Here is a 14,809-nt window from a genome sequence, read left to right as displayed (position 1 = left end):
TCAAGAAAGAGTACATACTGAGGGTTTTTTTCATTTTTAGTTTCAGCAAAGATTAACCCTGCAGGTTACAAAGCCAGTAATGCTAAAGCAGCAACTATAATAGCTTTATTTTTTTACCTGGTGGTTTGGATCTACCCCAGCGTAAGAATTGCGTGAACTACAGCCGACCGGGGGGGTTGCTTCTCGTATGAACTCTGACATCTCAATCCCTCCACCAGGATCACTGAAAGACAGGAGGAGAAAAGGAAAAAAAAGAGTTAAGGTTATACTTAGAACATCACTACCAGTTAAATAAACAGGAGTTCATCTGCCTACACCAAGTCCAGGTTCAAAACACTTTTTTCCTCTTTTCAAATATTAAGGGCTCAAGTATACTCCAGTATCTCAAATGAACACTGTTTCTTTGATAGGGGAAAGCTCTGTCAGAACTGCAACAGAAGATGCTGCCTTGGAATTCCAGAGTCACTGGCCAACCCTCAGAGTGGGATTAATTAGGAGCTACATGGAGTTTCAAGATACTGCTGCATACACATTATATACACATACACACGCCAAGATGTACAGTTTTCAGATTGCCTGTCTAACTGGAATGCCCAGAAATAAGCAGAAGTAATAAACAAAACACTTTGAAAGGAAATTGCTGAATGCCCTTGTCTTTAAGCAGATCAGTAAGTTTTTCTAAGGCTGGATCTAGGAGTAATACTGTAAAGACAGTTTAACCAAATAGCCATGCACTACACCAGGGAAAGCTGTTGAAATGGCAGAAGCATACAGGGATGTGGTATCTCTCCTACGGAGAAAAGTCTCTTCTTTCTACCAGAAAATAAGTTACTTGAAGAAAATTCACAGCCCTTATGAAGAAGTATTTTAAGGTGCAATATTTGTATAACTACACACACGTGTGTGTATAAATATAAAATATATCTACTACCAATTTCATACTTTCAGAATCTATTGATGTTGTAATTGATTTGAAAATATTTTAAACTTAACTTCTAGAATGAATATGTCTTTTTTTAAATACATTGTCAAATCACACCATCAAATTATAATTCAACACAGTTCAGCTCAAAGGCTGTTATTCAGGATACAAAAGCAAGCTGGGTCTATCCCTTAGGACAGATGTAGGATGACTTGGGGGCTACAGCTCTTGGATCAAATCTAGATTTGTTCATTAAATTCAAAGATGCAGAAATAAGGGCATTTTTTCTCCCCTCTCCTAATACAATTATCTTCAACTAACTTGACCCACAAGACTTCTGAATAGAACTAGCTGCAATGCAACGTGCGCTCACACCCTCTGCTCCTCCCCTGCCCTCTTCCCCCAAAGATAAAGCAAACAATTATCTCCCAACAGCCAGTGATCCAGAGCTGTGGCAAGTCCACTCCAGCATTTTGCTGGAGAAGCTAGAACCAGGCAACTGGGAAAATACAATGCCACTGTAATAAAGTGGTGCAGAAACATAAGTTGTTGGACCTCATACAATGAAGAGCTCCAGCATTTTGCTGGAGAAAGAATACATGGACAACCCTTCTCCAGCTGGAGCAAAGGGACTACAAATGTAGCCCTGTGTTACCTCTGGAGGATGGGACAGAGGCAGACAAGAAGCACAACATGACTCAGCATACAGCTAGCCTTACAGATATCTATGCTGTAAGACCAGCACACAGTTCAGAGTCCGGTTAAAAGCAAACCAGCAGATAGCAGTATAAGAAATGGTACAACCCAACAACCATACTCTACTCATAGCTCTTGCATTCTGTGACAGCACACACAAAACTAACAGACTAACAAAACCTAGCAACAACAACAAAAAACCCTGCAGGAAGAGGCAGGAAATACAGATTTCTAGAATTAATAATTGTATGCATAGAGGATTCTACACGCTATTGAAGTCCACATCTTAACAGTTATCTCCTGCTGGTGTTGCAGTCATTCCTTTTTGCTACTGAGTTCTAGAATCAGTTCCTTTTTCTAATGTATGAGGTCAGGAAACTAAGCACTGCATTGTTGAAGTTGAAAGCAAAAATATAAAAAATAAAATAAATTATCAATGAAGCAGAAGTGAAGTTACTATGAAGACTGAGAAAACCATGTCTAGCTAATAGCAACCAAGATTGCTATAGAAAAGATATCAAGAATCTGCATAAAATTAAAACCAGCATTTCTAAACATCAGTACCCATCCTAGCTAAAATTACCATAAGCAGCTCCATTACTGTGCTGGAGTTCAACTAGAAGTCTTAACAGGCTGCAAGTCTAGGTAAATTCAAAAATTTAAAATTGGACTTAAGCTGAATGACTACAGAAATCTGACGCTAGGACTAGAACTTTCAGGGAGAACTTGGAATGTGCAATTTTGATTTCAGGACAAGTCAAAAAAGAATAGGAGAATTCTATTTTATACATCTTTTTCTGCCCTTAAGTTTCCAACTAAGACAGCAGGATAACTAGTCAGGAGGCTGGTCTCAGAACACAGTATATAATGTGAACTCTAGACCAAGACAGTTTCAGCTTATTGAGAAACTTTGCCTTTAAAGCTAGAACTAGTAATTGTAACTCCAAAAGGACAAAACTTCAAGCTTAGCAATAGGTCTGCTAATCAGAGAAAACTGCAAAGAGGAGTGATAGCTAAGGTGGGGCACTAGTTAAAGAGATTACACTTTATTTCTCCTGATCATACTTGTTTAAGTAGACTGTAAACAATTCAAAAGATTCAACAAATGAACCGCATTTTCCAAGAATAAGTTTTATTCTGTAACAAAGTACATGTTGAGGTCATATATGAACACAGGGCACCTATGCTGATAGAGGGCAGAAACAGCAGCGTCAGTTCACTGCTTAGTACTATGTTGTATCATGGTGGTCACTGACAAAAGAGCCACATTCCTATCCCCAGAATCAAGAGGAAAAATTAAACATGTTTTAAGATATTTATGTTGATCCACTGATACTTGACAAAAATCACGCTTATGCTGTTGCTTCTACCTCTACCTCTTCTGTGAAGAGGATACTGTATCCCATTCCTTAACACAGGTTTTCAAAAAACAAAACAAAAAAAAGCCTCAGACAAGTTTAACTGACATCACCCTGCCAAGCAAGAATGAAATCAACAATTGCACTGTAAGTTACATAAGCAAAGATGACAACAGTTTATCCTATATCTTTAAGCCTGTGCAGGCTTCTTTTAAAAACACTGACTAGGAAATTGCAAGTTTAATGAATAAGGAACAAATAGGGCATCTCTTAAGGAGCAAGTCAACTTCTTTGCTTAATTCAGTCAGTCTTATGAAAAAAATGATTTTGATCCTGTTCTGAAACTGATATGAGCAGAAGTTAGCAGTCCATATAAGCCTACAGATAGAAGTACATCACTTTTGTCAAGCATTTGTCTGCAAAGTGGTGCTTCCAGAAAGAACAGCTGTTCTAAAAAATCTGAACAGAACCCCCAACAATTTTTGAACAGAGACCTATCTACCACTTAATCCTTCAACAATGCTACTATTCATAGCTAAGTAGGCTCTAGAAAGGGAGAAGATGGGTAAGTTTTAGACTACTCTAGAAGGACAATCTTACAGATTACAATAATCAAGTATCATGTGCTATAGGCTGAGCTATTAAAACAGATTATTATGCAAATATCTAATGTATGTATGTTCCCTTTGATCTCAGTTATATCAACATTATACTAGGACAGCTATGAAAAAGAGTCAAAGAAAAAACCCTTCCTACTTTAAATAGATTTATTATTATTGTTTCAAGATAATTGGCCAAGAAAGTGACAGCTTAATATTAAAAGCTCATCCTACATCCCCTCTTCTGGTTTGAGTGTTACTGCAGAGCTCTTGTAAGCTTCCAGGCAAAGATTAGTATATACTGTACCCCCCACTTACCAAAAAGCAACTCCATAATTTCTGCATTGACCTTGTTCCCAGTTCTAGTTAAGAGACCTGAAAGTGGGAACAAGGATCATATAAAAATTAATGAAACTTAAGTTGGCAAGTCGGACACAAACTAACCTCCACCTCTGGGCTCAAGTGTTTATAATGTAGTAACTTGGCCCATGTGGACTGCTCTTCAGAAAGACTGAAGTTTCTAAAAATATTCAGAAGTAACTATTCACAATACTAATGCAAAGAAGTCCCTTGTCAAATCTTAGCTACTGTTCGAGAGCTTAAAAATCTAAGTATCACAGCTAAGATATGCATTAGCAAGGTGGCATTGAAAGAGAACAGACTGCTGATGTGCTTCCATGAATTTTATTAAACAAAATAAGCATCAAATTACATTTAGGCAAGCATTCTGTCAAACTATTTTAATACAGTTTGAGTAAGGTGTATGGTGATCTAACTGGAGTCACAATTAACATCAACAGGTTCAGTTACCAAGTACAACATGGAAAAGAGGGTCAGGTTGTAAAATATTGATACAAGAAGTTTCTGTGCATCAGCTTTAAAGGTATGTAAGACATGGTTTGCACTGACTGAGTTGAGAGCAGATACAGAAGAACTTTGGTCCACTACGGGAGAAGCTATTCCATCCACACAATGAAGTCCTTTCACTTCTATACTAAGTACTTTAAAGAGCATTGCTTTAAGACTTCCTTCCTCTAAACATCCTGATAAACAGATTTAAGAGGCTTCTTTCAGTTACATTTCCCTTTAGCATACCAGGGCCTCCACACAGAAGCTTCACAGTCTGTTTTAAAACAACCACTTAAAAAAAAAAAAAAAAGGAAAAAAGAAAGTCAGGACAGTACACTAGCTTTTGAAAACTATTCATAGGTCTATTACCAGAAACCCACAGACAAGATAAAAACATTCTTCAAAAGACTGATTTCATGCAGTCTAACTCTTATTATCCAAGCTTCTGCACAGCTCTAGGTAATTGGAGCTGTAATAAGGGCCCATAACACATTACAGTCTGATCAGACTGGTTAGGATGGCCTTGTTGGTAAGTTATCTTTGCCTCTTCTTTGACTAAACTGTCTGCTCAAGGGTAGGAGATGCATTTAGTTTCGGATGCTGCTGACAGCAAAGGAGGTCCTGGAAAGGAATCCTAATGATGATTTGCAAGTAGCATCATTAGAGGCAAGCAATTTCAGGATTACCAAATTTGGAGGATAGTGTTCTGACAGAGTTAAGTCTACAAATGGAGTCACACGTTATATTTGAGTCATGTTTTTGCAGAACTAAAGTAAACCGAGCCCAGATCAGACACTCCTTTAGTGATACAAGAGTTGGGGTGCAGTAAGCGGTTTTCGCCAGCAAGAATTTTAAAAGCAAGTGTACTGCTGAGATAAGATTACTTATACTGGTTGCATTCATTAAGTATTTAGTAATCTAAACAAACATTTTCCATGCTGCTGTTTCAATGCTTCCAGCATTTCCACTATTACTCTAGAATTTCTACTGGTGAAGACCTGGGAAACTAACAGGAGTCCAAAACCTCAATCTCATATGTAAAAAGAAGTCTGTTTCAAAAGATCAAACTTAAGTCTTTCAGAACCACTGAGGTCTACATCTGTATTCTGCAGTGTTTATTTCAACCACCATTCCAGTTACACTCCTGATGAAAACATTGTTGCTTATCATTTGAAGCAATGCCTAGTGTATGGGAAGCCACCTTACCTGGGCCCATTGCTGTCTTTTCTCTTGGCTGAAACACTGCTTTGTTCCATTTTTGCACCTCTGTCCATATGCTCATTGGCATTCCTCTCCACAATTTCTCCCTCATCCAGTGCCCTGTGCAAACGGTAATTCACCATCTTCAAAACGATAAACAGAGCTGCTATCACTGGGCAGTAGACAGCTACTATCATCATGGAAGAAGGAAGAGCCTTTCAAAAGAGAATAAAAAAAGTTAATGATTACAAGGTCAGAAGTCCATAAGAGTACATAAAGCTATTGAGAATTTAACAGTTTTCTCACACCGAAGATATTGATCACACCAACAGTTAAAATTTTGATTTGTTTTTTTAAAAAGTCTCTAAAACAAAAAAAAACCCTCACAGTCAAATCTTACAGGGAGATTGTTAACAAAGTTAGTAAGACAAAAAAAAAAAAAAAAAAAAAAGATCTGCTGTCCATCTACAAAAAACCATAGCACTAGAGTAGCATACTAGAGTAGAGCTAGCAAATGGTTTAAAAGCCATGTTTAGACCTCATCATCCAGGCTACAGGTACGCAAGACTTAGATTTACAGTTAGCATGATTTTTGTGTCATACTCAACACTTAATCTGTTGTTATGAACCAAAGAGAACAAGAGATTTTTAGCAACTTAAATTAAAACCAAGCACAAGATCAGACCTTGTTTTAGGGCCAGTACACAGCAGTGACTCCATTTTGGAAATACCAATACAAGTTGAAAGGCATGACTGGGGGAAAAAAAGTCCTGCTCAACTCAATCTGGAGGTTTTGACTTAGCATGTCAGCTCACGACAGCTTCTCTCACACAGAGAGATACTGGGCAGTTGCAAAAGCTTACATACAAAAATGTCTGCTTACACTGCATACAAAAAGTCTGTCTGCATACAAAAAAAAAGTCTGTTTACATTCTGTGGCTCACAGGTTTGAGCAGCAGCCCAGGCCAATCTGCAAGACCACATGCTACAAGGATCATTTGTGTTCAACCCTAACATGCCCATGGAGAGGCAGCCAACATAGCTGCTCCAAGAAGAATTTCAGTTGTGTCAAAGGTGGCCAAAAGCCACATGAATAATCAAGTCTGAATTCAGTTTTTGAAATTCCACTCAGAACTAAGACTTCTCCCCAAGTTCTTGCTGAGAATGAAAAAGCTTTTACAGAGCAGTCACTTCAACAGGTATTGAGTAAGCACAACCTATTAGCTATTTAAAGAAATTTTAGAGCACTAGACAAGGTTAGAGTTCTTTCATTTCAAGGCTTTTACCTATCCAATTCACTTTCACTCATACCTTTGCCACCTCATTTGCCCAGTCAGTCACTGCACAACATGAGATATTAATTCTCAGTCTTTATTCATAAATACTTCAGTTCCTTGTAAAAGCAACAAGAAGCCATGTAATCAAGTTTGCTGCATCATTTTCCCTTTACCTACTGGTATAGATTTATATCAAATTCTAAGATAACCTTTAGAGAAATACAATACAGTCAGAATTAAATAGTATTTTATCAAGCACAAATATGAATTTAGTATGAGGAGAACAAACAATCTTTTTAGACTTCCTATTCTAAAGTTAATTCCAAGTTGATACACCTAGTAACGCTCCATATGCGGACCATATTAATAAAGAAGCATTTTACAATCACAGCTCTACCAACATTTTGCAGAAACAGAAGTACAACCAGAGAACAAGACAGAGAGCCTCTCTATTCTACACATAAAGCTAATTTTGGCCTTTTACAGAGATCTGATTAAAACATTAAATATTTCTACATATTCAAAAACTTATTAGTCCTGAAAGAACAGGTAGTGCTCATCATATAATTTAGGCCATGAGCTTACCAAAAAAGGCTCTCCAAACACAAAATATTGTACTAACTACTAACTAAAGGGATTAAAAAAAAAAAAAAAAAAAAAAAAAAAAAACCACTTCTAAATATCATATCAACTGTTGACTCCAGAACAAAACCAATTCCTAACTCTGCTGTCCATTTTCTGGCAGGAAGCAAAAAGTACAAAAGAGAATCCCAAACAATAGCATTTCTAAAGCCAAACACAGATAAATAATAGAGTCTGGAATTGATCAGAGGGAACTTACTTACTATGAGTCTTCTCTTAAAGATGTTATACTAGGTGTTGACTTGTTTTGGGGGAAATGAAGTAGGTTAAACTTAATGTTTGAAGGAGGATGGGCAAACTAAGCTGGGGTATGCAATTTAGATTTTGCCTATCATCATTCATGTTGAGCTGGACAAGACTAACTTTCCTTGACAGAGAAAGATTCACTTACCAAGCATCACTTCAGGAAAAGAAAGAGGAAACAAAGCTATTTAAAAACTGCAACAGTAACCAGCCAGAAACCACAGTGTTGATAGTGACACCCATACAACCTCTGAGGCAGTGGTACAAGGGTTTCCTCAAGGAATGCTATGCCCTGAGAGCTTCAGAGGTAGCTTAGCTTCCTCCAGGCACATACAAACCCATTAACTTCGACAAAATATATCAGCTTCTCTTAAGTGCTAAGCAGTCTGCTGCTCCATTGCAAAAAGCTACTTCAACTGGCTTTCCCCTTACAACTACGTCATGTTCAGAAGCCATTACCACAGGATTTGTCTTGGACTAACTTCAGCCATCAAATGTTATGATAGGAAAGCATAGGCATGTCTATCTGGAGCACTCTTCAATTTCTCCCCTCCGCTCTGTCAGCAATCAGATCACACCATGTATCCAGTACAGATTTCAATTCTACATCTTGGTCTGCAAAAAGAAAGTTTTGAAAACAAGGAGGGTGGGGGAAGAGGCAAGACACTAACACAACTTGCAGCAAACCCATTAAACAATTAGTGCTTTTACTTGTATTCCATTTTCACAGGATTGCAGATGGCTAAGAATAATAGAAGAACCAAACTCAGTACTTCAAATTCTTAGCATTTGTTAGTAATTATTCCTCTCTGAGCAGTATGCATACTGTAAGAATAAAAAACTTGAACTTGTCCAGAATAACATGCTGTCTGATCACACTTCCCACAAAAATCTCATGTTGTGGCACAGCAGTAGTATCCAGGCTACTAGCAATTAATCTGCATCAGAGCCTGAAGAGGAAGAGCTGCAACCCATCCTAAATCACTGGTGCCTAACAAGTTTTTCTTTGCAATATTTGGAATCATCTAGCTTCCATTTGGGGGAGGGGGGGTCTCTTCTCTACAATCCAGGTTAAAGTCAAATTAAAATGAGATTAGTAACTTCAACAATGCTTGACATTTTACTGCACTTGACAAGAAACAGGTCTGTTGCCAACAGAACTGAGACTCCTACACAATAGCATCTGAGATCAATAGGAATACCTGGAAGCCATACCTATTTGCAACTTGGTCTCATTTCAGTTCTTTTCATAAGTGATAAAGCAGCCATTTTATTAGGCCCAACAGACTAAAAGCTCAGGCTAGAGCTTGTCAGCAGACATTAACTGGCCACAAGTCTACAGCTGCAACAGCACTTCAGAGAACATCCATCTGCACTGCACAGCTGTGTAGCCCCTTCTGCATTTTTTTTTTTTTTTTTTTTTTGAGTGCTAACTGAACAGGACTGTTCACAACAGAAGCTCTTGTCTACTTCACTTTTTTTCCCTCCCCTCATTACTTGTCCATACATAAACTGCCTGCTTTAATTGTGTTCTATTGCAAAATGTCTGATGACTTCAGTAACTAACGGCTGAACAAACCCAATCACTATCTAAACTCCTATCTAAGAATATTTCTGTGCATCTTTAAGGAGTATTAAGTAGCACCTCCAAAGACTAAGGTGGGGGCAGAGAATAAGATCAAAAGCAAGCAAAAACAAAAAGCCTGCAGACACACACACCCCCTACACAGGACTTTGCACTCTTCAAGGACATACTTCATAAGTTATCTTGAAAATTCTAAATTTTGGATATCTATACTATACCTGTAGAGCCTTGATATCAAAGTAATCAAATGCTTTTTCAAGCCTGGCTAACTCCTCTTCATCTTTCCTCTGTGATATATGATATGATAGAAACCACATAAAAGAAGCAAAGAATAGCACTATAATTCGAGTTCCTCCTTTTCTAAAGTATATTTATTGCAAGACATAATTTGAGTGTGGCCTTCAACTGCTGTGCTATCAGCCCATTGTCAGCAGTCACTGCCTACCCTCGTAGCAGACTAACTACTGCCCATAGCCAACCGGGCTAGTAGAAAGCTCACCACAACAGGCAACAAGTGTTCTACAACTGCATTGGAAGAGGGCCTCAAACAGGTGATTAGATGAGCACAAATGGTGAAGAAAGAAGATGCAGGATCACAGTTACAAAGAGTGTGACTATCCTTTGAAGAAGCAGCTGGCTGTTAGGGCAGCTCACTTGTATCGCAGCACACCCTTTGTGAAAGGGTTGTAGGAAAGCTTAAGCATTCCCAAAATCCAAGTGTCAGCCTAGAACAGAAGGGAAACTTCAGAGCAACAGTTATAAGGCTTTCAAATATACCCATTTAAACTACAAAGATCTCTCCACATCTTTGTAGAGCACCAGGAACTAGGGGGAGTTCCACTTGATCACAGGTTGAGCTGCACACTTTGCAAAGAAATAAGAAAAACCATGAATTTGATCTTAGTTAACCACATCATGCTTTGGTTAGACGTTGTAAATTCAATGAAAAGTTTGCTGACGTTTTTCAAAATAAAGATGTTTCTTACTAAGAATATTCATAGGAAAGACTCCCATCCCAAAATCTGATTGCAAATAGTTACATAAAACTGATATCAATTAAGTACTCATTAAGCAATAAAGACCATCTTGTAAAAACCTATGAAACCCAAGCATTTTGAGGCCAATATTTCATAGACACATTCATACTCAAGGAAAGATGACTATTAAGAAGCAGTAGATCTAGTTTTGTCACTATTTTCTGTTTATAAACACATAGAGCCCTAAAGAACTGTTGGTATTAGGAAGTATGTTCAATTATAAGTTACCTAGGTTTTTGACTGAAGCTTTACATGTACAAAGTCAAACTTCTAGTAACAAAGAAACTAGATGTGGCTTACAGCAAGCTGAGGTGGACTCTCATCCACTTCCAAGTACTTAAACTCTTGGCCTACCTCTGAGTACTTAAACTGGTAAGTTAAGAAACAGCACTTCTATCAAACTTGGCTACCGGAGACTTTCACATGAAGTTACACTTACGTGACCTACTTCTATTACTACGTACACAAGTCAGGAAGTCAAACGCCTGTTAAATAAACCACTATCTAAATGATCTCAACTTCGACAGACAAGTTCTTTAGGTACAAGCCCATCACCCAAAGCAAGCTTTAGTTCTGGCTCCTCTTCAGTCACTGGCAAATTTCCCCTTATTCCAGGGCCAAGACTTTGCCCCTTCCAGGCACATGGGGGGCTGGAGTAGCATCCCGACTGGGGAGAGTGCTCTGGCAGCTCCTCTGCTTTCCCCTCCCCTCCTAGTAGTGACACAGACATTGGTCTCTGGATTTAGGATGCCTTAGCTTTTCTTAACTCTTATCACTGGCTTTTACAACTGTCTTGTACAAAAAGTTTGCCCATATTGTAGCACATTCTCCTATGTTCAAAAACATTTGAAAGTTTGACTCTTCAGACATGCAGAGCAACTGGCATAATTGAGCCTATCACTAACTACAAATTTTACAAGAGGATAAATTAAACTAGTCTAGCTAGCAATACTTTGGCATGCATACTGCCAAGCCACAGATCTAAGAGTAAAGACTTAAGCAGCTCCACTTATCCAGACTCTTCTCCTCTATACCCCAATCCTTTATTATCTAGACTTTTTTGCCACATTTCTGGCAAGGACAGCTAAGCACATAAATACACATGAGAGACAACTATCTCAGTCTGTAACACAGATTCTGATATGCATACATCTTACCTCATCTCCTTCACCAAGGGTACAGGACCCACACTTTCACATGCCCAAGCTCGGAAGGAAGCCAAGGAAGGGACCAAGGAAGAAACACCAGCTGAATTCCACTATATATACACACACTATATAGTGCAATATATATTTATATATATATAGCACTATTTTCCCCACTTCAATTGGTTTGTACTACATATTAAACCCAGAAAGCATCCACTACCTCTCAGCCCTAATAGCACTGCTATTATAAAGACACAAAGAAGCACACAGATTTATGTTATGACTCACTGACAATAATCATTACCAGATCCCATTCTGAAGTTACAGGATCAATACAATAAATGCATAGACAGGAAAAAAAAAACACAGTATTTGGTGTGATAAATCAAGTCCTTAAGGAATGAAGGCATCCAAGTTACAAAATCCAGACAAGATGAAGCGTTCCATTACTGTTTGAAGTTAAATAAGAGTTGAAGAGTGTTTAGCCTATTGTAAGATGCATTCAGTCTTGAGAACTAGCTACAAGCAGAGTGATTAAGTGATCCTACCCACCTTTGTTGCTACAAAACAACTTCGAAATAACTACAATTGTTACTGATGCAGCAAAGCAAGAGCATGATCTTGGAAAGTCTATGTGAGAAGGTTGTATATATAATGTAAAACTTGACAGTATTTTAAGGTTTTATACACACACACACACACTTTTTTAAAAAAAAAACCATGCAGGGTTCTCTGCCAGCAACAAGTCATTTGAACTAGCTTAGAAATTTCCTCCCACACCAGTACTCTGCTGTACTATGATTTCAGATTACTGTTACCTAGGATTTTAGCAAGTTCTGCTTGCTTATGTACGTCCTACAGCAATGCAAGACTTACTGCTGTCTGTTCTGAAGAGTCTAAGAGATGTTAAAAGGCTGAGATGACCATCATAGTTCTGCCTGTTTAGTTTATGTCTAGACAACACTCAAACTGCAGAGGGTGGAAAGAGGGACAACAGCCAAATATGATTCAATCTGCTTTAACTTGTGACTAATCTCTGTACTTATTCTCAGGGAAGTTGGCATTTGTTGCTGCATCTTTAACTTGTCCAAAGCTATGAAGCAAGAGAATTTCTCTGACCTCAACAAAACCTGAAGCAGCTTGCTTCTGCCTATCTTCCCTTTGCACAGAAAGGAGGGAAAGTTTAGACAACACTGAAGTTCACCCCATACTATGGGCAACTGAAGCCCAACTGCTGCTTCAACAGCAGCCAAAGGCTCAAGTGCTGCTCCAGATCTATATACAATATAGATCTCTAACTGATAGATATCCTAACAGCTAATAGGATATACAATACAGGAAAGGAAGGGCTCCTGCACATGCAACATGAAGGTATGATGACTTTAAGAACCACTTTCTCAACAAGGTAGTACTACTTAGACAGACTGTTTTGTCAAAACACAAAAGCACTACTTCTAAGCAATTATGGATTCAAGACCAAGAGGAGCCTCTCCCCCTGTTCAATGGAACTCTATATGGAGAGTCTCAACTTTTACAGAGATCTATTTAGCTGAACGTTTGATCTAGCTGCTGTCACACTAACTTTGCTTTTCAGAAGTTTGTCTCAAGCCTTTAATTTCCTTGCCAAGTCTAGAGTTTTCAGACAAAACCTGGGAGCTACCTTTTCCAAGAACATAGTAACACAAATTAAGAGGTAAGTGTACAGAGCTGTAACCTCTTCTTCCACATTAGCCATTTCTTCTTATGAAGAGTCTCATATTGCATCTATCCTTACAAATTGTTTTTTAAACAAAGCAAAAATCTGACCCACAAGCTCTAGATCTTTACAACTGCACTCACAGATTTTTTTTCCCCCCTCCAAGGTCTCATTCTAACTCACAATTTCCACAAGTCAGCTTCTACTTTAAGTTGTCACAACATCTGGGCCTGGCAGACTTGCAGATTACATTCTACTTCATCAGCTCAAGACCAGTCACACCACACCTAGACCAATCACACTGCTCTTCTGCCAAGATACCTGAAGAACACTAGTATTTTGTAAATCACACACAACCAGCTCAGAAAGACAAATGAGCAGTGATCAACAGGAAACCACTTCCTTCTCTCACAACCCAAGGTACCATCTATGTGTCAATTCCCAAATCCAAACATCAAGAAACTTCTAGACTTCACCAAAAGACTTCACCAAAACGTCAGATACAGAGATACTTCCAGCAGGCATTCTCCCAAACCAAATACACCAGAGCCCGGCTGCACACAAGGACACGAAGTGACTTACCGCTGATGGGCGACCCACACGTACCACCAGCCAGCGCACAGACTGCGGCTTTACAGCCAAAGCCGCTCCGACCCCGCGGACCCGAGAGCACATCCCTCTCCCAGGCGAGGTCAGAGACGAAAGCGGTACCACCGCCCGCCACGAACGCCGGCTGCACCCGACACCTTCCACTCACGCGACGCCTTCCTGCGCCAGCGGCACGCGCGGCGCCGGGCCGGGCCGGGCCGGGCCAGGCCGGGCCGCGGGCAGCGCCCCCCCGCCGGGCCCCGGCGCCGCGGGCAGAGGGCGCGCGCGGCCCGGCCCAGCCCCCGGCCCAGCGCGGCGGCAGCGCCTCCGCGGGCCCCGCTCCCCGCCCCGCTCACCATGTAGAGGGTGAAGGGGAAGCCGAGCAAGAAGAGCCACAGGTAGAGGTGCAGCGCGTTGACCCCCGCGCCCTGGTGCGGGTCCTGGTACCAGCCGCCGCTCAGCGCCGCCCACACGCCCTGGCGCAGGATCTGCAGCACCTGGGAGCCCATGGCGGCCCCGCTCCGCCGCGCCGGCCCCGCTCTATCCGCCCTGCGAGCCCGGGCAGAGCCGCGCACCGCCCGCGCTCCGCGACAGCCCGCACGGCCGCAACCGCCGCCGCCGCCTCCCCAGCAACGCCGCCGCCATCTTATGTCCGGGCCTCGGGCCGGCCGCCCGCCCCCGCGCCCCCGATAGACCCGGCAGCCCTTGCGGCAGGGGACGCCCGCCCCGCGCGCTGCCGCCGGGGAGGGACGGCGCAGCGGGGGCGGGGGCGGCGGCGCCTGCGCATGCGCATGCGCGCGGGGCGCGGCGGCGCCCCCTGGCGGCGCGGAGGAGGCAGCGCGGCCGCCGCTCCCGGCGCCGGGGAGGGGCTGCCGCCGTCGGGCTGTAACGGCAGGGGCTGCGGGCGGAGCGGGCGGGCGGCGGCCCCTGCCCCGCCGAGGGGGCGCCAGGCCGCGCGGCAGCGCTCCT

The 14,809-nt window shown here is 41.2% G+C and overlaps 1 protein-coding gene across 6 annotated transcripts in view; it reads right to left on the bottom strand.

Annotated features, from left to right (window-relative positions):
• PCNX1 (pecanex 1) overlaps positions 1-14,497 on the bottom strand; it is a 93,325-nt gene extending 78,828 nt beyond the window's left edge. For 5 of the 6 annotated variants that reach the window (XM_062578087.1, XM_062578090.1, XM_062578089.1 and 2 more), the window contains exons 1-3: positions 14,197-14,497; positions 5,631-5,839; positions 118-223 (exon numbers count right to left, since the gene is read on the bottom strand). In XM_062578087.1, the coding sequence (XP_062434071.1) occupies positions 118-223; positions 5,631-5,839; positions 14,197-14,349 (468 nt within the window). In that variant the 5' untranslated portion in view covers positions 14,350-14,497. Of the gene's footprint in view, positions 1-117; positions 224-3,893; positions 3,952-5,630; positions 5,840-14,196 lie in introns of those variants that run through there. The other variant, XM_062578093.1, reaches the window with a different exon arrangement.
• Between the last annotated feature and the right edge of the window lie 312 nt (positions 14,498-14,809).

Source organism: Rhea pennata, chromosome 5 (assembly GCF_028389875.1).
Source record: "Rhea pennata isolate bPtePen1 chromosome 5, bPtePen1.pri, whole genome shotgun sequence".
Taxonomy (NCBI): domain Eukaryota; kingdom Metazoa; phylum Chordata; class Aves; order Rheiformes; family Rheidae; genus Rhea; species Rhea pennata.
This window is presented reverse-complemented; position numbering and strand designations above follow the sequence as displayed.